The sequence below is a fragment of the Synchiropus splendidus genome, chromosome 1 (genome assembly GCF_027744825.2).
Source record: "Synchiropus splendidus isolate RoL2022-P1 chromosome 1, RoL_Sspl_1.0, whole genome shotgun sequence".
In the NCBI taxonomy this organism is placed as follows: Eukaryota; Metazoa; Chordata; class Actinopteri; order Syngnathiformes; family Callionymidae; genus Synchiropus; species Synchiropus splendidus.
In genome coordinates this window covers 52,074,620-52,099,431 of record NC_071334.1, presented here as the reverse complement: position 1 = coordinate 52,099,431, position 24,812 = coordinate 52,074,620, and the positions used below count along the sequence as shown (strand labels likewise).

Here is a 24,812-nt window from a genome sequence, read left to right as displayed (position 1 = left end):
ACAAATAATTTATGCGTATGAGCACCAAAAAAATGTCAAAAGAGAATGATGACAGAATGATGGACTTGGCCTAAGATTCAAGTGTCCAGAGCTAATATTATTGCCCAGTGGGGTTTTCTTTTTTATTTATCATTTGTGTTAATGTTATTACATGCGCAAAGACCATGACACATAGAAGGGAGACACAAAGAAGAGTAAAGTATATAGACAGTTTGTGTAGGTCCTTGATCAACTTGCCACAGGTGACAAATTTCTGTCTTCACCTTAATGTCAGGGTCTGCACTACATTTCACATACTTGTACTTGGCTGGTTGGGCTTGCGAGGATTATTTATTGTGATGCCACTTCAGTAAGAATGAAGTGAAATGTGTCGCTGAAGCCAGGTGATGATGACAGACAGCACGGATAGTGGCTTTAAAATGATGCAAACCATATCAGTGCCTTGTTATAACATTAGCCTTAAATGCCATAGGAACAGAAAAGAGAAATATAGATACCAGATGGTGCGCTTGGTCTAAAAATGATGTGAGGTTTCATTGAAATGGTTGGTAAATCCAAAGATTTTGGAGCAGAGAGCGCCATCTGGTGGCCTCCTGAAATAAGGACATTGTTTCATGAAGCCTAATGAGCCCATCTCTAATAAATACAAAGAAAAAAATGTAATATTGTCATTGTCTTCGGTTGCTATCATCCCTGCCCCATTCTCCACGGGAAAAAGGTAATCTTTACTGCTACATGACTGTGACTCAACATCACCATCTGTGTTGTCATCTTACATGGCAGCTAAATCTGACCTAAATCTGACACCTACCTACCTACTGAAATTCAACCAAATTAAAAAAAAAAAACCCGAAAGGTCTATAGAAATGCATTTTTCTGTTTGGAGGTTATTCTGATCATGAACAAACAACTCAGCTAATAATTCCATAATCTCCTTTGCCTTGCAAATACAAAAACATGTATGACCTAATGGTCATAATGGGAGGTGCAACAACTTGATGGCGATCAAGCAAAGGAGCCACGCAAGGTTTAATAACTTGATGAAAATTTATGCTGCATCACAGGTAGGTCAAATGTCACAGAAGTGAAGTACTATCTGATATAATATAATCCATTACAAAATTAAAACACCAGTGACAGTGATTTTTACGGAATAGAGTCATTCAATAAAGTTATATCAAGTTCACACTTGATAGGCTCTAGGCTTTATTGGTGTTAACTAGCTACTTTCTATGTTCTATATTGTATTCAATTACACAAAGTCACCAGCACGGTGTGGTGGCCATCACAGCAGGAAGGGAACAATGTTGCTGGTTCATGATTTTGATCCGTTGTGTTTTTCCTGGATTGTCTGTGAGAATGAATGAGGTCGTGTCAAGTCTCGTGCCAAATTATACTAACTAGACTAGAACGTATTTATTGTCATTGTGGTTGTGTACTCAACATAAATCGTAAATATTTCACCGCCACAGAAGCAACACACACAGTGCAGTGTGTAAGGGCAACTGTAATTAAAAACCATGAAAGCATGGCTGAAGTGTTCCAGTGTGATGCAATTTCATGTGCACAAAGGTATGTGGAGAGCAAAGTGACAGAAAGAAGGCCTTGTTCAGAGAAACCTCCGCGGAAAACCAGACCTGCTGGTTAGGGGACTGTCACTGCTGGCGTCTGAAGCCCTAACCCCCCATTGTTCTCCATCCAGTTACATAGGTCACACAGGAGGAGACTTTTTGTAGAGATGATTCAAGCCACAACTATGTGTGCATGGTGATTTATGAGTACAAACAGGAGGCAGGAGGAATATTTGTCTGACTACATGTTTACCCTCACATTAAGACAAAGAATGTCTACATGTTGGAGGGGTCTGTTCTCCAAAAGGGAGGGCCTGTGAGATGATTCTCAGAAAGATGCTCTCGTGCATTAAGACACTTCATATGAGCGGAAACACAAGACAGCTAGGCCATGATTCACACTATCCTTGCGAAAGGATTTATTGCTCATGACCTCCAACTCTAACAGGTTATTGCATTATCTCTCAGGTGTCGTGCCTGGGTAGAATTGAGTGTTTGTTTATGAACTGATTGAAAAAAAAGAAAGAAAGAAAGAAAGAATGGTGGGGGGAAGTGTTGGGAAATACATCGCCATAATTCCACATTCCAGGTCTTATGTAATCTCCCCCTGGTTTGGACCGATATTGATGTTACCACTTGTAGTTGTCCGTGCTTTTTTGGTAACAGGTGATCCTGCCCACTTTTCTGATTGGCTTGCAACTGCTTGTTGACTGACTCGTCCTGTCTCTGCTTGGCTCTGTGGTCCATCCATTCATCCTCCTCACCCATCGCTGTTCCCAAATATTATGAGCTGAATTGCAAAGCAAAAGTTATCAAAAAGTTATGTGTTTATGCAGTACAATGAACACAGTTATAGTATAGAAAGTTGCGCTGATGTTTAGATTTTGAATGGATGAAATATAGGGTAAATAATTCACCTTTAAGTTGTTGGTTCTTTTTCAGAATTATAAATGCGGCAGGTACATTGCTTGTGAAAAGGGACCTTTCACAAACAACGTCCGGTTGCAGCACACACACGCAGGTGCAATCTTTGATGGGAAGGACGGCAGGATATTGAGACAACTCACTCTGAAAAAGTTTTGCTTGTCAAAGGCAGTGCCCTATTAAGAAGGTGAAGTCGAGCTGACACTGAAGGTAAGACAGTATTCAATGTTTGTTTAAATACTCTAAATGATTTCATGCGATTGTCATGCAAATTAAAATGTTTGGCAGTAATTTTACAGCAGTTAAAATGTCCCTCTCTCTTCCACAGTCATGTCGATCTTCATTGACTTTGATGAGGTTTATGACAGTCTACCGAATGAAACCATCCATGATAACCACACAGTCTTTGTTGTGGACCCCAAAACTTTATCCTGTGAAATCCAGCCCCTGGGCACCACCCCAGCGGTGGTGTTGGGAGTTGTCAACATAGCCATCTTCTTATTAGCAGTGCCAGGAAATGTCTTGGTGGGCTGGGTGATTGTGACCAGCCGCCAGGCACTGACCACCTCCGACGTTTACCTGTTCCATTTGACGATAGCCGACGGCCTGATGGCTTTGACCATTCCATTCTGGGCTTCGGCGGTTATCCAGGGTTGGCTTTTTGGAGACTTCATGTGTAAGATCATCAGCCTTATATTCGAGGCAAACTTCTACACCAGCATCCTCTTCCTGGCCTGCATCAGCATTGAGCGCTATCTTGTTATAGTGCGCTCGAGTGACCCTCTCAAGAGGCAGCAGAGGATGTGCAGCAGGCTCTTATGTGCCGCAGTGTGGGCCCTCGGCTGGGCCCTTGCTCTGCCAGCTCTCTTTCATGATGCCATCAAGTTAGGCCCCGATTCGGACACGATCATCTGCTCGGAGACCTTTGACATTGGCAGCTCGTCGTCATGGAGGTTTGCCACTCGTGGCTTTCGCCACATTTTCGGCTTCTTGCTTCCTCTGGTTGTCATGGTGACCTGCTACAGCATCACGATCGCGAGGCTGCTGAGGACGCGTGGATTCCAAAAGCACCGGGCGATGCGAGTGATCATCGCTGTGGTCATTGCGTTTCTCCTCTGCTGGACTCCATACCATTTCACCTTAATGGTGGACACACTCATGAGAGGAGACCTGGTCACCTTTGACTGTGCCATGAGGAGATCCGTCAACAAGGCCATTGTTATCACAAACAGTTTGGCTCTGCTGCACAGCTGCATCAACCCTGTCCTTTACGCCTTTGTGGGAGAGAAGTTTAAGAGCAGGATGAAGTTGCTTGTTCAAAGGAAAGTCAGACAGGCTCAAGGTTCAAGCTCAAGCTCAAGGTTCAGCAGGTCTACATCGCAGTCATCACTGGGCCAAGGAGCCATACTGTGAAACCTTGTCGGTGAAAAGTGAAAAATGGAAAACTTTCACTCCGTTTGTCAATCTATACCTGATATGAGAGTGAAAATGTTTAGTTCACCTAATCCAAAGATCTATCAAGTCAGACTCCTCCTCACTGCCGAGGTCTGAAACGACATACAACTGGGAGAATAAAGCTGTGGACAGCGGAGTTGGGCAGTGGACTAAAGATGGATTGACAAAACTTGTTAGCTGTTGACTGATGCTGGGAACATTGTCAGTCATCACAACCAGAACTAAATGCAATGTGCGCATTCAGGGATGGATCACGCTCACAAGCCACAGTTGACGGCTCTCCATCTGTCTGAAATGTATTGTGGCGTATGCCTGTGAAAGTATGTACGAACATGAATAAACATATGCAAAAAAAAAAACATCATCAGAACGTACGTATTGATGACTTGTGTTTACAGACTGGGAAATAGGATTCGGCTGGTAGCTTCTTATTTAAGGAGATTTGAAGTTGCAGCAGGGCAGTTCCACTCAGAGCACTTTGAACTTTCGGTCTCAGTTCTCTCTTGTCCTGCGACACTGTTTGACTTGTAAATGGAGTAGCAGTCACTGCAGTGTATATTAAGTAGTTAACAGGGGCCTAGTGTGTATTACTTCTTTTTCCAGTCATCACATCCCCCATTCTAATAGAGTAGCTTCCCGTCAAAACAAGGATTTGGTTTCAAATCAAGTTTTATTTAGTTAGTCAAGGCTTAACTAACTACTACTAGTTTCGACTGATCTGAAATGTTAAGTGATGAAACATCTAGAGTCAGAATTAAATCATATGAATCATATCTTAACGTAGATCTCAACATTACAGTGCAGAAATATTATTTTTTTGTTTGTAGAAAGCGAACACCACAACACAAAATGTGTCCTCGTCTGCTTCATCTTGTGCGTCGCAGTTTTCCTTTCGCATTCTGGTGCGTTACGTCAGTAATTACGGTAAGTGGAATAATCTGCTATGCTTTGCTAATTCTTTTTCTTAGATTCAATTTGATCATTTGCGTGTAAATTGTCATTGGGGTGTTTTGTTTCACAGCAGGACCCCACAGACTCGCCTGTCATTCCATTAATAATGGGTTTAAACCCTCCATAACGCACACTCTGCAACGCTCCGCCACTACCGTAAACACCCTGCATTTGGGGCAGTGTAATTCGGCTCACGCCATTGTGCTCGACAAGCCGCGCTGGCTGAAACGCCTGACACACGGTATGTCGCCCCGCGTGCTATTTGTGACGAATGCGCACTTGTTGTTAGTTGTGTTTATGCTTGTACTTGGGGGTCAGTTGGTTGGTTAGGTGGTGGCGCTATTACATGTATTACGGACTGGTTACTTCACTGGCTTGCTGCTAGCTGCCTTGCTAACTTTGTGTCTGTCTCACTCACTTCGGTATAAGTTAGCGCTCGCTTCATCAGTTTGCGATGTAGATTTTAAGTATTTTTGACATTTATCGTTATTCATTTGGCTTAAAGAAATTAAAGCTTCGCTCGCATGTTGCCACAGCATTCAAATGAATCCCTTAAATCCAAACGAATGCATGTTTTAGAATTTAAAACAAACAAACAAACAAACCAATAACCAAAGAAATAAAATGGCGTTTGTGACGCTTTCCCCCGGACTCTTCACTGGGTCTGTTACAGTGTAATAGTCTACCCGCATCCAACGTCGCACACCTTCTGCGTCGTGTGTTGAAACTGGAAGCAATAGAAAGGGACGTTTTGGCTAAATGGTGTGTGACATGCTGCCGAAAAAAAAAACCATTCTCGCAATAATAGTTTGTTCAAATAGAATAATGTTGACAAAATTGCATGCCCCTGGTCACGACTCTGATGTCATCCGCAGCGTTTAACAGTTGACTATATTAAACACTGTTATCTTTCAGGTCAACAATGGGAAGAGAGCCAGCAACTTCACAGCCATTATGCACCGTGTGAGCCACTGGGGCAAAGGTCATCTGTTTTGCTTACATGACGGCTTGTTGCAGTTTAACTACTTTGTTACATAGTTCTCACCAATCTTTTCGTCCAGAGAAGGCCACACATTCCCAGGTTAAACAGTTGGGGTTGCCTGTTTTTTTTTGTTTTTTTTTTTTAAGTTACCGTGTCACATGTTAACTGAACACAGCAAGACAGTCACTTTGCTGGAGTGACCCTTTGTCAGACTGAAAGGATGGTGGCCGACTACAGTGAAGGGAACGGAGACCTCCCTGATGGGGAGACAGCTGTGGAAATAAAGATGGCTGCATGTCAGGACGACAACAAACAAGATAACGGAGACGTGGAGATGGTTGCGTCTGCTGCTGAAGCACCGTGTCCTCCTGAAGAACCTCCAACGGCAACCACGACCTCCTTCAAGTGGGAATTTGCTGTGATATTCCTGTGTTTCTATGGTTTCATGGCGTCCATAAGACCAGGAGAGTCCTTCATCACACCTTATCTGCTGAGCCCAGAGAGGAACTTCACCAGAAAACAGGTTAGTCAACGCTAGTGTTTAAAGTGTGTGTATGATATTAGTGTGACAATATGCAGCTGTGTCTCAGATGATATCAGGTACTGTGAGGAACAGGGGTTTTTGATTTGGAATGAGGTTTCTAGGGGACAAACAGACCAAAAAACCTGAGTGAGCTCATCTTGTCTTGTTCTTGCATCATTTCCCACCCCCTCAAAACACCGCTGCTCTGACCGACTCGCTCTCTTTACCCCGCACAGTGCCTCGCTGTCACCTCAACCACTGGTTCTGAGATTGGGGACAGGGTTTGTGGCAGCTGGAGAGACTCACCTAGAGTTCTTCTGTGCTGAGCGCATGTTCTTGTTCCCATGAACTAGATCAGATCTGACTGCTGAGAGAGAAATGATGGGGCCAGGGTCTTGGCAGCAGTATGACGTCCTGAGTTACTGGTTACTGCAAAGTATTCAGACCCTTTTAAACGTTTCACTCTTTGTTACATTCTAGCTGTTTGCTAAAATCCAAAAAGAAAAAACAGATTAATATATATAAAAAAACTATATGGTCTTAAGTGTTCAGATGCTTTTCTATGATACTCAGATTTAACTCATATGCTGTCCGTTTCACGCCTCGATATGGTTCTACTCCTTCACTGGAGTCTAGCTGTGTTTAAATGAACATTAGGAGAGACACACAACTGTTTACATTAGACTATTATTACAGCTCTCACTGGGGTCCAAATACTTTCCCAAGCCACAGTCTTTGGTCAATGGTGGATCGTGTAAACTCCACCCAGAAAGGTCCAGAGCCGGATTCGAACAACAGCGCTGGCCGCCCTCTGCAGTGTTGTGTTGGTGATTAACATCAGGAGAAGGAAGAGGACACCTTTGTTCACATCGGTGCAGGAGGCAGGGCTCTGTCAATGTCTGCGTGTGATGATTGACAGCTGACCAGATGGGACACCTAACCCAGAGGCAGCAAACAAGACTTGACTCCTTCAGGAAGCTCAAGTCCACTAGCAAGATGCTTGTCTCTCATGCCTTTTCAATTTGTGGGAGTCAAGAAACTGCTGTGGATCATGGACAATCCCAGTCAACCACTTGACCTCAAGCTGGGCTGAGGACAGCTCAGTCTCTCCTGCCACATACCATGGCACTGCACAGCAACACACCACCTTCTGCAGTAAAATCTCTGGTTGATATGGTTACATAGAAGTTAGTATATATTTTTAGCATAGCTGTGCTTGTTTGTATTGGCTGCTGATGATAGACTGCAGTTTTCTAGCCTGGGATCAAGAGGTATATCTGTCTTTCACTGTTGTGTGCTGAGCACCGTAGATGGACTGGAAGCCCTAAGTATCTCGTGGTAGATCAGAGTCAGAATCATCATGTCAGTAAAGATCTTTGGTACATTGTGCAAGAATCAACAAAATAAATAAAATAAACAGTAATAATAGATGTAGCTAATAAATAAATATACCACAAACAACAAGGGCCGTCCACGCATTGATCGGTCTGACGGCCAAGGGGAAAAAGCTGGGAGGCTCTGGTCTGGATTGACCGTAGCCTCGTGCCTGAGCGAAGAGGGACAAACAGTCCATGACCAGGGTGAGAAGGGTCGAAGGCTCTGATCCGACCTGCAGGTCTCTGGATGGAATGAGGGAATTGAACCTTTATTACGGAGTCACTGAAAGAAAACATTGGGCGAGAGCTTGCCATTGCCCGGTTGCACCCTGCATTTCTCAGACACACACTATGTTATTGGTCTTATTCATGCAATCCTGTTCTGTTTCTCTCCCAGGTGACCAATGAGATCACTCCGGTGCTGACCTACTCCTACATGGCGGTGCTGGTGCCAGCCTTTCTGCTGACTGACCTCATGCGCTACAAGCCAGTTTTGATCATCCAGGGTGTCAGTCAGGTGGTTATCTGGATCATCCTCCTTTTGGGTGACTCCCTGCTTCAGATGCAGTTCATGGAGTTCTTCTACGGCATCACCATGGCCTGCCGTGTGGCCTACTCCTCCTACATTTTCTCCCTGGTCAGCCCAGCCAGCTACCAACGGGTCGCCAGCTATTCGCGCTCTTCGGTGCTTCTTGGAGTCTTCACCAGCTCTGTACTGGGCCAGCTGTGCTTGTCCCTGGGCAACATCAGCTATTACACTCTAAACGCCGTCACGTTGGGCTTCGCCAGCTTTGGCCTGCTGCTGGCTCTGTGCCTGCCGTGGCCCAAACGATCCCTGTTCTTTAACAAAGCTTCCAACAAGGCGCACGCTGAAGCCACGGAGGCTGAGCTACACAAGATGAACCTGGCCGGAGAAGCGCCGTCGAAATCTGTAAACCAGCACGTGGGCTCCTGCTGGAAGGACTCCGTCATCGTGCAGATGTTGCTGGAGCTGAAGAATGTGGTGAAGAAGCCCAGCCTCAGGCTGTGGTCCTTGTGGTGGGTCTTCAACTCCACAGGCTACTACCTGGTGTTGTTCTACGTCCACATCCTGTGGAGTAATGTCACAGCCTCAGCCAACCAGACTATTGTTTACAACGGTGGAGTGGAGGCGGCATCAACACTGCTGAGTGAGTCTGTCGGAAGATCGCGGCCCGCGAGCCACCGCAGTACAAGTACACAGTGCATGGCATATGAGCAGGTCATCCATGAGACATCCAAAGTTCTGGCAGGGAGCAGAGATCACTGCTGTTGATAAAAGCTGTTCTTCACGCAGAACTGACCTCAGTAACATACCACTTTCCATCAAAGCAAAACAAACATGATGTCACTGTCATGCTCCACAGCTCCACCTGAAGGCTAAAGAACATATCTACTGCTGGACTGAAACCTCTAGAAAAGCTGACCGTGTGAATGTGTGGTGTCTGGCAGGTGTGCTCACGTCATTCTCCGCCGGCTTTGTGAAAATCCGCTGGAACCTTTGGTCTGAACTGGTGATCGGGATCATCACCGCGGTGCAGGCTGGGCTGCTGCTGATCATGTGCATGTCCGACAGCATCTGGGTGTGCTACGTGACCTACGTCCTCTTCAGAGGATTCTACCAGTTCCTGGTACCAGTGGCAACGTGAGTTCGCGAGCACACTCTCAGCATCAGGCGCTTTAAAATGTCACTCGCGTCATGTGATCAGTCTGAATCTAGCATGGAGAGAGCAGGTGACGCGGCGGCCGCTGGGGAAGCTGCTCTGCAGGACTCGCTTGGCAGCAATCTAAGCAAATATTTCTTCCAGGCACAAATGCAGTTTGCGCAAGGGCTTATACTCATAACACCACCGTAAATTCTGGGCTATTGAGCGCAGCGGAAAATAGTAGTGATTGGCTAATGAGGCTTCATGAAACAGTGTCCTTATTTTCCGAGGCCACCAGATGGCGCTCTCTGCTCTGAAATCTTTGGACTTGAACATCTATTTCAATGAATCCTCACATCATTTTTTTTTCAACCAAGAGCGCATGTGGTGGCCTCTGAAAATGAGGACACTGTTTCATGAAGCCCATCACTAGAAAATAGATTTTTTTCATCCATAAGCAACAGCCTGTAAAAATCCATATATTAGCCGTGTCGTCATACTGTATAAGCTGCAAGGTTCGGACCGCCAGAAAAAAGTAGAAGCTTATATAGTCTGGAAATTACGGAAATTCAACTTGTCTTAAATAAATAAGTTCATACAAGCAGAGCATGGTACATTTTGATTTGGCTCTTTTTTTATTTTCCTCAATTCACGTGACTGACTCCTGCTCACTCTGCTACTGGCCAGTTATAGCCATAGTGTCCAACTGACTTTCCACACTCGTGTGAGGGACCCTCGGCCATGTGACCCTGCAGGCAGATTTTTTAAAATCCAAACCATGTGAGCTCCAACAGTCCACTGCATTTTCTCAATGAAACATGAATCAGAAAGGTTTTGATGCAATTCAGTGGATTAGATGAGATGAGATTAGCCCACTGGCTGTTGCACGGATGATATGAATCCTCCTGAAACACTTTGACTCTGTCTTCAGTTTCCAGATTGCGTCGTCGCTCACCAAGGAGCTGTGCGCGCTGGTGTTTGGCATCAACACCTTCTTTGGGACGGTGCTGAAGAGCATCATCAACCTCATCTTTTCGGATCAAAGAGGGCTGGCGCTGGACGTGCGCTCTCAGGTGAAACATCCGTCCCTGTCCAAGTTCTAGCAATGTAATGGCACATAACGCGATGCTCAGGGCCTGTAATGAATATGTCATTACAGTCATTAACAACACACACAACTGGAGGGTTTCATTTTTGCATGTTTTGCACGTTTGAATTTCCTTCAAGCTACATTTAGCACAGATCCAAAACGTGAAACAGCTCTCTGGCCTGATGTGAGAAGTAAAGCCGAATCTATCTAAAAACAGAAACTCTTGTGACAGAAGATTTTTTATTTTATATAGTGCAGGACCTGCCCTGATCCTGGACGTAGAGATTTCAGGCTGCAGAAATATTCCTTACAGACTACTGTGGATGCTGACTTGTCACTTGTGCTTTTCAGTTCTGGGTGTTCTTCAGCTACTTCACCCTGCTGACTGTTGTCTACCTCCTCTGTGCCGCTGTGGTGCTCATCCGTCACCGCAGAGGAGCGTCTCAGCAGGCCGCAGCCAATCAGCAGCCAGGAGCTTTGTGAAGTGCCGCAGAAGAAAGACTGGTCAGGAGACGTCTCGCGCGACTGCTGCCAAAAGAATCAAAATAAAGTGCCTTGGTGTCGTGCACCTGCGAGGAGGCGACTCGGACTCAGCCATGTCTTCATACAGGGACCAAACGTGTTCATAAGTCGACTTCACAACAGTCCAATTCTGTGCAAGGACAGACTTCTACTGACACTGCTTGTGCTTTAGCTGCTTTGTGTGACCTTCGGAAGGAAACTGACCAATTGTATTTGTGGTAAAACATTTGACTGGATGACTAGGACCTGAATAGTAGGAGCAATCAAAGTCCACATGTATTATGTTATCTTGAGTAGGAGCTTTTGAGGTTGTCCTCATGTGATGCCGATTTGTGATCTGTTAGCAACAGGATCCTGGATGGAACTGACTGACTTAGCAGTTTAGGCCAATACAGTATCTTAGTGCTGATCACGTGATTGCGTCAGAGCTGAGACACGGTCGAGACAATGTTGATCAAGAAGAAGACCTGCCTCAGAGACGCAGGAACTAAGGAAAGATTGTTTGGATTTTTTTGTTGACTGATCAGGATTTCCAGTTAACACTTTGTACACTGTGTGATGTGGGGTTAAGATGGAATACGACTGTGAAGTTGTTCGAATGCTGTAAAATAAAACATTCTTAATTCAATAAAAAAAAAACCCCAAAAAACCCAACATTTTTGACTCACCTGTATATGACAGACAGAAAGATACTCATGACGCTGGACTGAGGATTACTGATTCATGATTTCAAACTAAGTCATAGCTCTAACAGCATGACACGCTACATGGCTGGTGATGTGCTGATGAGGCTTTGTGAAACCGTGTCCAAATGTTCAGAGCCCACCAGATGGCACTCTTGGTTTAAAAATGATGTGAGGTTTCATTGACATGGTTGTTTAAATCCAAAGATTTTAGAGCAGAGCGCGCCATCTGGAGGCCTCTGAAGATAAGGACGCAGTTTCGTGAAGCCTCATCAGCCCATCACAAATGGACACCGTGGAAACACGTCTCACATGTGTGATGCAGTGGATTTCAGAAAAAGGGTCATAGATGACTTGGCCAGTTGAATATGAACAGTTCAGGGGTCTGTACAGTGGAAAGATTAGTGGGGAATGCTTAAGATGAAAATTATTAGCAGTAAATCTGATTATATGACGAAAAAAATGAAATGGTGCTTCTGCGAAAGCACATTAAAAATGTGACCCTAAGAAAAAATGGGAAGACATGGGAGGAATGACAAGTTTTTTTTTTTTATATTCTTCATTTGAGGTCCCTGCGGTTTTGGCTCAGCCTTTCTCAGCATTTGTTGTTTCCTCAGCTGCAGACAACAAAAAGCCATCGGTTGGATACAAGAATTTCTTCATACCAGCAGTCAAGTGCGACACTTCTAAGAGGAATATTTTGAAACGTGTCCGTTGCAAGACAGTTACGACGATGCTCGAGTAATGGAAGTGACAAAATGTTTTAATCCCTTTACCATCAGAGGAAGAGTTTACGAGCAGGAACAAAGATTCACATCCGGGGGCACTTGAACTCCATGTTCCATTGTTTAATGCCACCATGCACAAGCGACTTCAGAAATACTTGACAAAAATGACAATGTAAACAGACCAAAAAGCAGAGGAGCCACAGATCAGTGAAGGCAGCGCAGAAGACGTTCGATTGTGTAAAAACAGAAATCCAAAACACAAAAAGACAAGTCTTTCATTTAATCAATGACCCCCGACAGAAGTGGGGGTGCTGGTGAATAAATATGTCCCAAGGGACGTGAACAGAAGCCCCTCTCTACTGGCTACAAATGGCACTAAATTTAAATATAAACGTTGTCCATATAGAAACAGGTTCACAGAATGATTCAGGAATGATCACAGACCATCTGCACTCCACCATGAAAACACCTTGGTCAGGAACAATAACAACCCCACCCACCCCTACTACTGCAAACTCAACATAAGCACAGCTTAAGTTCAGCGTCTTTTACCAGGAATAGTCAGCAAATGTCATAAAATCAAACTTCAACATGAGTTCATTCACCTTAGGAAGTTAAGAAGGGGCACAGACAAAGGGAAGCCATTGGTGGAACTCAAACATGGCGTGGACAGTCAGGAGAGGCAGGGAGCAAGGCTGTACGCCACAATCTCAAGTGGAAAGTATTTGGTCACGAGTTACCCCAGATCCAAGTCATAAAGGCTCAAACAGCAAGTTGGAATCTTCACGTAGTTGGGATGCAGGGAATATGCGGAAATTTGGAGATGATCAGATCAGGGTGTACGTGTAGAAGCAGACGTTGATCAGTCATGAATGAAGCTTGATCCAACTATTGAGATACTGCCCAAAAATAGTGAGAGAATGAGGGGGAAAAAAATGGAAGGAAGTTGAAAGAAAAGGGAAAAACAGAGAGATGGTGCATCCAATTATTACAATAAACACTAATATGTTGGAATAACAAGGTGATAAATCAGCCTGTTAAATAAAAGACTCATGGTCAACACTTCACCGGTTCGTTGCAATATATCAAGAAGACGCTAAGCGAGTCACCCAAGTAAAAACTTCCAGGTGCAAACTCACTGAGAGGATTGTGGAACATGAGAAGCATTTGGAAACAGGGTTGGCTATTAGCATATGGACGGGCCAACTGTGGTTCACCACTAGGGATCAATATGAGCACAATACTTGAATAGAGACTTCAGAGAATCATTAGGTTTGGCTCCACCTGGCCAGAACAAAGGCAGCTAGGATCACATCATCCGAGTCCATTGGAGGAAGAGGAGAACTACAATCCACGCAAGTGCAAACAAGTGGGACTGACACGATCATCGTGCCACTCTGATGAAAGAAAACTGCGAGTCCAAGTCCAGAAGTGGTTCCACGGGATGAATCGACGAGCACGTGATACAAAAAGATCAGTCAAGACGTTAAAAAGTGGCTCGACTAAGGTGCTAGCAACATAGCACAAGGGGTGCCTTGTTTTGAGAGGACTGCACTAGAGAGACAGAGAGAGTATTTGTCTGAGCGAGTGTCACCAGACGACAACTGGCTTCCCTTCATGGATGGTCAGTCCCAGGACGGGAACAGTTCAGATTCAAGTTTGGTCGACTACTAGAGTTGTCAGGAGTCAGTTCCCTCCACCTCTTCACTTCATTTCTAAGAAACTCTCCAGTTTTGGCTCTGCTGCCTGCACGTCCCTCAGAACAGCACGTCTTCATTGGTGATGAGCGTCTCCACCACCAGACGCTGGTAGCGGATGTCGTTGAGCGCGGTCATGGCGTCCAGATCCGGTGCTCTCATCAGAGTGGGTCCAAAGACGATGCCCAGGTTCTCGCTGGACATCAGGTTCTCCTTCTCACACTGGGTCACTCTGTGGGGAACAAGAGGACAGTGAGTGTCGAGAGAAGAGACTGAAGCAGGGACTGAGGGCCGGTCCGCACCTCTTCAGGTGAGCCATGAGGTATCGCAGCGACTCGCGGTGAGCAGGTGGCAGAAGCTTCAGGGCTTCATGCAGCGACTCCAGGCGTTTTTCTGCATCAGTTATTTCTGACAGGAAGAGACACATACTGACGAACAACAGTGACTGAGAAAGACACCAATCTGCCGAGACAGTCCAACCTTTCTTTTGGGCAATGAGATGCCCAAATGATAATAACAAAGTAGCTCAGGTTGATTCAGGAGCAACAACACATGGTTCCACATTTGAGTTACAATTGCCAGTCATCTGTGATAAAAATAACACACACCTCAGCCAAACACATGGATGTTTTAAAGGTCATGGCTTCAGCTTTTCTCAGATCAACACTAAACCGCTATGAGCTTTTCACTGTCGAAAAACAGTTTAAATAGATAGGGAAAAAATAATTTACATTGATTTTACAATGACAAACTTCCATTGCTGGACTTAAATTATTCTGTTTTCTGTCAAGAACAATGTTCCGTGGTCTTGAGCTTGTGTGCAGTCAGGAGCAGCCTGGTGGTCTCCACACCTCCACTGACAGCCTGAGCAGAGAGACTCATGCAACAAGCCTTCTCGTGAAAATGGTCTTGCAACTTATTTAAATCGGGCTGCTCTCCAACACCACCCTCTATTTCGCTCCTTCTTCTCTATAAGGACTGGCTCTCTTTTCTCAGACACTGTTTCAACTTTCTGGGTTGGATGCATGGAGAAATGCTGGCAAGACCATCCCATAAGATGAACACGGAACTGCTCATGCTCATAGGAGTTGTTGTGCCTGTCATCTTAGGACATCTTCTGGTGCATGTGGGTACATCCAGGAAGTCTCCTATCCAATCTTAAAACTTCAAATATTTTTTCTTTGCCCTGAGCTCAGCATTATTTGACCCAGGTGTGATTCTTTTGGAAAACAAAATGGGACAATTGAGCAGAAACAAAAACAGATTCCTACTTGCTGCTTCCATGAAGTGTGGGTAGGCATCGTAGGTGATGAGGGGGATGGGCAGCTCTCTGAAGTACAGCTTGAGAGCTCCGGTGATAATGTTGATGTCTTCATAGGCATTTGCAGATATATCAGCTTTCTCTCCATCTACAGACACAGACACGGACAGAACAGCCTCACATGAATGGTGATAAGATGAGTCTGGATAAGTATGAAAACGCCACTTACACATCACAACAAGACTCAGATGAGAGTCACCAACCTTAGCTAAGGTATTTTAAATGAGAGCACAAATGGTAAACAAAGATAACAGAGGTGGGAATATGAGACCTCACCTTAATTGATGGTGTCAATGTTTTAGAGCAATGTGCATCCATTTCGGAGTCATTCAGTTCTAAAAAGTGATATAGCCCATTGTGATGTCAGGTGGTTTGACATGGACGTCAAGTGGACTGGAAGCGACTCACATGCACAGTTCAGCCCCAATCTTTGCAGTTTTTTTTGGCCAACTTAAATTTGAAATTACTAACATTTTACATTTTATTTTGACATGAAACTACTCTGTTGGTATGTGAGATTTGATTTCAGATAAGAAACAAAACACCACAGGATGGTCCCTTTGAAAAATACATCTATGATAATTCAATTAAAATGTTCAAACTGGTGCTCTGCATGTGGTGCCACATCAAGAGTCTGGTGTGTTGCTAGCAGTGGTTTCACTCTTCCACCTCTTCTAAAACACAGTACAAGAACTTCAAGCTGACTTCCATGCAGGGCTCAACCCAGTGCACTGCAATGTGAAAGAAGCAACAAAAATCTTTCAAGGATTTGATTATTACTGCGACTTTGAAGACGATTTTAAAGCTTCTTCAAGGCAATACCGCCCCCTTGTGTGCTGAAGGCGGAAGAGCCACTTTATCGCATGGATGAATAGAGATTAGTTATTAATACTTAGCTACTGTTATAATAATAAAAATAATATAATTGAAAGATATATTTCATGGAAATATTTTATTATGCATGTTGTAAACGGTTGATGGAAAGAAATCGGCTGTGGAGGCCAAAAACTTGCCGTCTGTTGACATGACTGCTCTTGAGCTTCTCACTTTGAGCCACAAAAAAAAAAAAAAAACACATTTAGAGAAACTCTTAACGTTCCAAAGCTGTGGATTGCCTTAAGAGTTGCCTGCACTCTGCCTGTGACTGTGGATTGAGCAGAGAGGAGCATCTTAAAGCTGACGCTCATATTCAGGGGTCTTGCAGTAATCTGTATTGACCATGAGACTGGCAATGTGAGGACATCATCCGTGACTTTTCAAATAAAAAAGCCAGGAAGCAGATGCTCTGAAGACGACACACAGGGCTGTTACTCTAGATAGTCTGTTTTATTAATAGATATTGTGCATTATTTAAGTGCTGGTTTGTTTCTATTGTTGTACTTGTGGGTTTGTTTGATTTCCTTGTCTAAAATAAACATTTTTCATAAATAATCAATCTGATCTATTTCCTTGTATTACAATGTTCTTTTATCAGTTTAACTTGCCTGATAGGCTTAACTTTAGAGGGTCCATTTTTCCTGTTGCCTGTTTTGCTCATGAAGTGCAATAGACTGTGGCCGTCTTAGTTGACCATCTCAAGACATTGGAATCTCTTCATCACATTTCAACAAACTAAAAGCCCCCAAACTGCATCTCACATAGGACGACAGCTGAGCTAGAAACGGCCCTGAGTACAGGCAAACAACTCAAACTCTAATGAAGTCAATTTTTATAAGAAGAGCATATTGAGGATGACCATCACTCTGCGATTATAGCAGAGGGAGCACTCACCTCTATCAAAGGCCAGTTTGACATCTTCGATCAGCTCACTGAAGCCCGATATTCTGTACAAACCTTCTGAATGAAGACCTGCAAGAACAGCTTCTCTTGTAAGTACTTAGAATGTCACAATATCCGTTACATATATGCCATTTTGAAAGCTTGCTATTGACAAAAACAACTCAGTTTGAACACATGGTACAGAACAGATACTATATCACAGACTATTTGGGTTGAATACAAGCCAGGAGGACAGCAGGCTTCCTGCAATGGCGTCCAAAAGATTAACGCCTTCACATCCAAAACAGAGAATCGAGTGCCTGGTGTTTCAGCAGAGGACAGGCTTCAATGTTGCCTGTATCAGTGTTGATAGCCATTTGTTGAAGCTATGTGGATTTTCATAAGAAGAACGCCAGAAGATCAGGTGCCAAGATACAAATATTTGTCCATGTATCATGCGCATGTACAGCAGACATGATGCAGAGATGTACTTTGGCAGTTACTCTAATACTACTGTTAGACACAAAAGTCGATGAAAATAAATTCAATTTCTGCCATGACACCTGACTCAGAGACAGATGAGACGCTAAAGAATCGTGTTATGCCATAAACAAAACTGCATTTTCTCACCTCTTGCTTCAATTTCCTGAATGCACATGTCCACCACCATTGGCCTCTTGGTGTTGTGGGCCTTGACCAGCGTGGTCAGGTCGCAGCTGTACACCTTCTTGACGTGCCGCAGGTCAGGCTGGCAGTCATTGGGCACAACCTTTGAGCACTGCTTATGGACGTTTAGACCACAGTCTGCGAGCATATGAGAGTGGTGCTTTATTCTGAGGTCAAACAGTAAAGAGCACATCAAGAAACACTGACATCATGAGGGACTGGAGACAGACTATCTCAAATGGGCTCCAGGAATAGAAGTTAACCTGATCGATTATAATTGGAGTTCAGTTTGTATGAGAGGTCACCTGCACACTTGACTCCTTGAGCAATAAGACCCCACATGAAGTTGGCACAGTATTCACACCAGTGAGGACCCCGGAATGTATGAACCTAAACAGGGAAGAAGCAATTGAAGAGGCTGTTCATGCTTGGCTGTCTGGTTATGAAATACTTGCGAGCCACAACAGGAAAATGACTCACTTTAAAGTTGTGGACCTTCTCATATTTAGGCAAGAAGTCACTCTCCTTCAGTGTGGACCTTCGTACCAGTGATGTGAGCTGTGAACCAAGAGAGGATTCGATTGGTTGCCACAATTAAAGGTAGAAGAGGAAGAGGATCCTGTCACTCAGGCATGATATCTGGATTCCATGCTACTCTTGAGTTTCCTGCCGTTTAAATAAAAATGTTTACTGATCACAGCTAAAGTCAAATTTAATTCAACATAGTATGTAATAAATAATATATACTGTGCATAATTCATTACATTTGTTATTATGCTTCATGTTAAGATCCTCATCTGTGAGAACCGGGGCCTCTTTTCATTTTCACATGAAGTAATTTGGATTGAGACTGAATTAGATACAGAATTTTAATAAAAGGTACGTGAAGCGATGGTCACCTCACTATTAATCAGCAGGAAAATCTTCTGACACGATGCTTAGTTGAGCACAATGGACAGAAACGGAGACTAAAATCCAAATAACAGATCAGTATAAGTGAGTTAGAAAGTTATTTCAAGTCAATTTAAAGATAAATTCAAAAGATGACAGCTGAAGGAAAGTTAGCACACAAACTGTAAAAATGAATTGTCAAGTTAAACATTTTCAGGATCACATTTAGCAGCGTCCCAGCCCTCACCCTCTCTTCTGCGTTCTGGCTTTCCTGTACTACCGCAGGTCCATCGGGTGCATCTTCACTCAGGGGCAGATGCTTCCTCATAGCAGGCTCCTGGTTCAGGGTGGTGTAGCCCACATGTTCATATATAGGGTTAATGGTCATTTTGGCGATGTACTCCGCGGCCTAGAACAGGAGAGGAGATCAGTTCATGAGAGAGTGAAGACGCTGAACTTGACTGAGAAGCTGGTTTCACTTCAGGTGTTCGCTGGTGACCAGAGGAGGAAGGACAAGCTGAATTTTGTGAGTGTGATTTTGACATTAATGGGAGGAGGAAAAGTGGAGGAAAGTTTTGTCCTGAACACATGATACATTAAACATGGGCCCACCATATTCTATGTACATTTCAGCAAGAGATCTAACAAGGTGACAAGGTAATGAAGAAGTTTAGAAGTCTTGTGAAAATATTGTTATTTAATTTATGGGAAAAAAAACTGTCAATGTGTCTAAGTTTATTTGGTCAGCTTACATTTAGTAAGCTTCGTATCGTTATTTGATTTTACTAAAATAAATGAGCATTTCCTTCATCAATATTTTGAATAGAATTACAGCTATGAAGAAAGTACAAAGAAAAAGAGGAATATAAACCTTAGTTTCGATGTAGAGAGTGATGAGCCCGTCTGTGACCAGGTCATGAATGGACTCAAATCTCTTTTCTCCAACAAAGTGTTTCCCATCATGGTAGAGACGGAAGTTTCTTGTCTGGTTACCAAACCTGTAGGGGAATTTCCAACCATGTTATTACAGGTTTAAAAAAAAATAAATCAAGCTCAAAGTCTTCTGTCAGTACCTGCACACAGTCATATGGTGCATTTATGTACTTTTATGAATATTCATTCATCTAAACAGAAGCCAGGAATCTGATGCCTGAAGGGCCCTTCTGAGGCATCCAACAATTGCTCCTGATTATTTTAACACTGACTTTCCTCCCCTCAATGTCATCACGCTGGAACCGTAGCATGTTGAGAAAGGAAAGAGCTGGATACTCACTACACATACTGTATAGCTGGAGGTTTCACCATGCCATCTGGTAGCTAAGTCAGTGGTAGAGTATCGCCTCAATGTTTTAGGTCAATGCACCACTGAATATAATTTTGTGAGAGTACTTCAACTGCAGAAGCTTTTATGGTTTCAAACACATAAGAACAACATATATTCAGAACCGAACGCTGTCTTGATTTTGTGTCAAAATAGACGAGTACTATCTAACAGAAGAGTAGTACACACATATTCAGATGTTGGTTATGTGAAGCTGGCACATTTCTATTTCACCCGCCGCCACAGTCCACTGCTCTCTTACTCTGGAGTCTTCACTCAACTCATGAATAACCAATGAAGTCCATGTTTCTCAGTTCAAACAAACTAGAGATACTGACAGTCATATGTCAAGGGTGACTAGACGGCAGGAAGTCAAATGCATCCAAAGAAGAAAATTCCTTTGAAAAAAAAAAAAGATTAATAAGAGGCTGCTGATAAAGATAAACACTAAGCTTGACGGCAACTGTACACCAAATTAAATACTACATTCTTTTAGATCATAACTATAGAATATATTTGTTTGATGATGATGCACTGAGTGAAGATCATACTGCAGACCACTGCTTCTCTTATTTTCTGTTGCGCATTCCCAGGAAGAAGTAAACATTTCGCCCCCCTCCCTCAAGTCTCCGCCACCTCAGTAAATGGTATCATTTGTCCATAAAATTATTATAAGTACACCTCTGCATAACATTGTATCCTTGTTTACATTGAAGAAAAGAAGAAAGAAAGTAATATAGATCCACTTACAATAAAGTATTCAGTAAATATTATTTTCTTAACATTGTTTTTGCCTCTAACAGAAAAAAACTTAAAGTGCATCAATTTGCCTGAAATTAAAAAAAAAAATCATGAGTGGATGTGTAATTACACTTCAGTATAGTACGGCAAAAAAGTATCTTCCGAGATCCCCTCCCTCATGGGGGCCCGCACCACTATTTGAGATGGACTGCTGCAGACCAAGTATTCATTTGGTCAATGACACCGTTTTCAGTAAAAACATTTTATTAAGAAATTGACAAAATGGATACCGTTTGAAGTGCTGATAAAACACAAGCAGTGGTCTGTTAGCAAGGACGTACCGCAGTGCCAGCGTGTAGGTTCCCGGCTGTCTCTGACTCTCCCTGATGAGGTAGCTGCCTTCGGCCTGACTCAGTAGCTGGTCAGCATCTTCACGTGAAATCATCCCATGATACCTGAACATGAGACAAGAAGAGTTCCTCTTCAGTTTAACAGTTGTTTAACAACTCATATGACAATAGACAAAATCAAGGGGTTCCTGAATGGGAACTAGAGTGGGGCAACACAATACTCATTCATTATTGCTATTGTGATGCCCATATTAAACATGCAAACTGACCGTAACTGCTTCAACTGAATTAGGCAAAAAGGTCTCAAACAGTGCCCCCTACACTTTTTCACCTTGCAAGCTACTTATGAATGACCATGAAAGAGTACTCTTCATTGTTATTGTTATTGTTTCTCTCTCCGCTGCAGGTTCAGAAAAAGAGGCTACAGTTTGGCATCAGAGCCACAATACACAAAGCATCTTCAAACTGCTGAGAAACAGTGAAAATATCAGGCAGCTATTTTTGTCTAATAAACAAGAAAGGAATATGACCACATTTCATCTAGTTTTTAAAACTGATGAATGAGCCTCATGCCTCCAACATAAGACTCATCACGTCAAACTCGGGCAATTTGGGGAAAAAAAAAAGTCACACTTACTCTCTTCCATAATACTTTGGTCTATTGTTCACCTGCAGAAGACACAAAAAGTTACAGTTAGAGAAAATTCATTAGATGGAAAATATGAATGCAGGACAGAAAAGTAACATAAGCGGAAATGATGAGATGTTGCTAAAATGCCACGTTTTCCTTATTTTGTTGTGTTTTTACTTTCAAACAAATGGCTACTATTTTCATTTCCTCTCTGATAAGTGAGTGACAGGAAAGTAACCATTGACTATACAAGACAGGTTAATCAGTAAAGCTGGTCTCACCTCACTGGTACATGTGACTCGGCGGGGGTGGGGCGCCTCCTGTTGGAGCTGGTATACTATTATGGAAAGGAAGGGCAAACCATGAGGGAATCATTACCTTTATTAATACAAAGGACAATTGAATAACAAATGAAAGAACTTACAGTAAGACTTCCACACCGGTGGCCTGAACTCATCGTGATCTATGGGGAGAGGTAGAAATGCCAACAAAAGTCTTAAATGAATGACATTTACATATTTAAGGCAGTAAAGAGGACAACAAAATCATCAAGGAAATTGTGAAAATTATTTTTAATAGAAGACTGGAAATAATTGATAGCAGCAGCCCTAAACACATCTGTGGCCCAACAAGTAAAGGACAAGAGTAACAATTGGCTTCTGCTCTCAGAACACTCTCTTTTTACACAATATGTCCTGCATCGACTTGAATTTAAGCCTTTTAAGCCACAGCCAAATAACCAGGAGACGCAAGTCCATCCGGTAATGTTGTGCAGTGCGATTGGGTAATTCTGGAAATGGGACACGGATCCAACAACCCTGCAATCAACGGCATCAGCTCAACCCCGACCCCACAGTGTGGAGTATCTTTCCACAACTACCACTTAAAAAAAACAAAAACAAAACATTTTTGACTGTTTTTTAGCGTGCCATTTACACAGAAACGGAAACAATGGACCATTGACTGCTGTTTGCCACTGTTTAGTGTCCGTTGCTGGGCCAAATTGATCAACACAAAACAGTGTCCACACGGTTCCATACGATGGAATCTCTGGAGTCCACTGAGTCCTGAGAGGAGGAGGCCAATGCATTAATCTTGGAGACAATAAGAAAAAAACTAAAATGAAATCATAGCAGTTCAATGTTGGAGATAGACAGGGGCTTTGTTGTCTCAACCTGCATCAGCAGCAGGACCTCTGTGACTTATGTCCCAGACAACAGCAAGATCGCCTTCATGCCTTTTTTGTCAAAATGAAGACAGGTTAATCATTTTGCTCCTGACATCACAAGTCACTCAACTATATTCCTGTTCCATCACATGATATGTCATGAGGACCCGTTTACCCAGAGAACAATTGGCAGCCAGTCTGGTCCAGCAAGCTCAGAGACGGGGTCAGGTGGGAATCAAGTCTGCGACCAAAACCTGCTTCGCTTGTGTTCACATTCTTCTGACTTCTGAGCCAACCTGACTTTGTTTCGAGGCAGAGTGAAGAGCCCCGTAAAGGTCAGAAGGAGGAAGGTCACGAAAAGAGCATCACTGATGCTGTGTTAAGTTGAAAATTTAATTTGTTCAGTTGTTATCCATTAGTGCTTCAGATGAAGCTGAGGTTTGGTGTTAGCTGACACCTCGTTCTAACAGTTCTGTTACACCACAACTCATCGCATATACCAGTCACGGCAGTTGTGTGGTTGTTTGCTGGTTCAAGGCTGTGATAACCTCATCTGAAATAATCCATTTTGCAAATTGCTTTGGAAAATACGCATACAGTACTTGATGTTTTTGCTGACGGGGACTGATCGACAGAGCGATCGAGCGATGAACATGTTATCAATCTATACTGCGGCTCATTTTTTAACTTCATGGACCCAGCCTTGAAACATTTTTTACAAATCACTGGGGAAAAAAAACTTCACCTAAAAGGAAACCAGGTACTTACCAAAGACATTAAGGGCCATTATGATGATGATCGACGATTATAAATAACATCCAAATGCTCGCAAATCAGGCCCACGTTGCTTGACTTCTGAAATAACGAGTGAGTTAATATTACACCTCCGTTTGGCAGCAACACGTATCCAAGCAAGGTGACGTGAAACAATACACGACCAAACACAGCAGCTAACGTTAGCGAACTGCTTCATTCAGGCACACGTGGTTTTAACAACGATTACGGCAGGTTGGTGAGAAGACAAGAGCGGATAATGCAAATAATTACATCAGTGCCTCCATCACGTCAAGGTGCGAGCGGACAGATACATAAACAGTTTGCTATATACAAGGAAGAACTCACATTCACGTCAACGCTGCATTGAGGTCGCCATTTTGATGGGTCACGTGAGCAGGCTCTCCCTCGCTCCGTCGTCGCTATGGCAACAGCATATTTGGACGGCTCACTTTTAAATGAAGCAAGATAACCGCACTTAATTGTAATATAACATTGACCAAGCCAATGGTAGTTGCAGCAAAGCGGGTTAGCCAAGGGCGTCCACCTTTCATGCAATAAATTAATAAATAAATACTTTTTAGCTGAAAACATTGATGGCTAAATGTTTAATACTGATTCTACTCAAAAACATTTGTTCAGTATCGCAAAATAATCAGATATTTATGATATTATACTGGAATACGAAATACCGACAAGAAACCTATCAACAGCATATGAACTTGTAGGTTCGTGTAGGGAAAAAAGCATTGTGCAATCGGACTCAGGCCACCAGGGACAAAATGATGCGCGTTTTTTTTTTCAACATAGTAAAACTAGAAGATCATATTCTCGATTACCATCCCTGTGAGTTCCAACGGGATAGTTTTAAAACAAATCGATGTGTCAATGTTTTTTAACACGTTAACTCCAATTATAAATAAAGTATTTGTTCGCTATGCCAAGATGCACTTTCTAACCGACATTTTAAAACAGAACATTTAGTTATAGACCGAGTCGGCCGCTTCAGACCGCCTGCACCTCGC

The 24,812-nt window shown here is 43.2% G+C and overlaps 3 protein-coding genes across 4 annotated transcripts; 2 read left to right on the top strand and 1 right to left on the bottom strand.

The window, feature by feature from the left end:
- Nucleotides 1-2,668: 2,668 nt before the first annotated feature.
- LOC128752437 (C-X-C chemokine receptor type 2-like) lies at nt 2,669-4,189 on the top strand. The gene is made up of 2 exons (XM_053853638.1): nt 2,669-2,705; nt 2,824-4,189. Exon 2 carries the CDS (start codon nt 2,826-2,828, stop codon nt 3,906-3,908), a length of 1,083 nt encoding a protein of 360 aa, XP_053709613.1. The 5' UTR covers nt 2,669-2,705; nt 2,824-2,825; the 3' UTR covers nt 3,909-4,189.
- An 825-nt stretch (nt 4,190-5,014) lies between these two features.
- Nucleotides 5,015-11,697, top strand: slc19a1 (solute carrier family 19 member 1). Its single transcript, XM_053854746.1, has 6 exons — nt 5,015-5,142; nt 5,817-6,406; nt 8,180-8,951; nt 9,253-9,445; nt 10,378-10,519; nt 10,888-11,697. Exons 2-6 carry the CDS (start codon nt 6,104-6,106, stop codon nt 11,017-11,019), a joined length of 1,542 nt encoding a protein of 513 aa, XP_053710721.1. The 5' UTR covers nt 5,015-5,142; nt 5,817-6,103; the 3' UTR covers nt 11,020-11,697.
- Nucleotides 11,698-12,491: 794 nt separating this feature from the next.
- LOC128752936 (N-chimaerin-like) lies at nt 12,492-24,707 on the bottom strand. Of its 2 annotated transcripts, none has more exons than XM_053854749.1 (15): nt 24,136-24,707; nt 23,782-23,865; nt 22,270-22,308; nt 22,127-22,182; nt 21,852-21,883; nt 21,206-21,319; nt 19,674-19,800; nt 19,050-19,211; nt 18,392-18,469; nt 18,217-18,301; nt 17,876-18,049; nt 17,258-17,335; nt 15,438-15,575; nt 14,469-14,574; nt 12,492-14,398 (listed from the first exon to the last, which is right to left on the bottom strand). In XM_053854749.1, the coding sequence occupies exons 2-15, from the start codon at nt 23,798-23,800 to the stop codon at nt 14,227-14,229; spliced, it is 1,380 nt and encodes a 459-aa protein (XP_053710724.1). In that variant the 5' UTR covers nt 23,801-23,865; nt 24,136-24,707; the 3' UTR covers nt 12,492-14,226. The 2 variants fall into 2 exon arrangements, with proteins under 2 accessions (XP_053710724.1, XP_053710723.1); XM_053854748.1 differs by having other exon boundaries at nt 23,782-23,868; nt 24,136-24,706.
- Nucleotides 24,708-24,812: the final 105 nt, after the last annotated feature.

What these genes read in the sequence shown, in the direction of transcription:
- LOC128752437 (XM_053853638.1), top strand. Translation starts at nt 2,826, where the DNA reads ATGTCGATCTTCATTGACTTTGATGAGGTTTATGACAGTCTACCGAAT.
- slc19a1 (XM_053854746.1), top strand. Translation starts at nt 6,104, where the DNA reads ATGGTGGCCGACTACAGTGAAGGGAACGGAGACCTCCCTGATGGGGAG. An exon ending in GGAACTTCACCAGAAAACAG is followed by an intron (nt 6,407 to 8,179) that starts GTTAGTCAACGC and finishes TTTCTCTCCCAG; the next exon opens with GTGACCAATGAGATCACTCC. An exon ending in CGCTGGACGTGCGCTCTCAG is followed by an intron (nt 10,520 to 10,887) that starts GTGAAACATCCG and finishes TGTGCTTTTCAG; the next exon opens with TTCTGGGTGTTCTTCAGCTA.
- LOC128752936 (XM_053854749.1), bottom strand. An exon ending in TCAAGGAGTCAAGTGTGCAG is followed by an intron (nt 18,050 to 18,216) that starts GTGACCTCTCAT and finishes ATATGCTCGCAG; the next exon opens with ACTGTGGTCTAAACGTCCAT. An exon ending in CTCATGGCTCACCTGAAGAG is followed by an intron (nt 14,399 to 14,468) that starts GTGCGGACCGGC and finishes TGTTCCCCACAG; the next exon opens with AGTGACCCAGTGTGAGAAGG.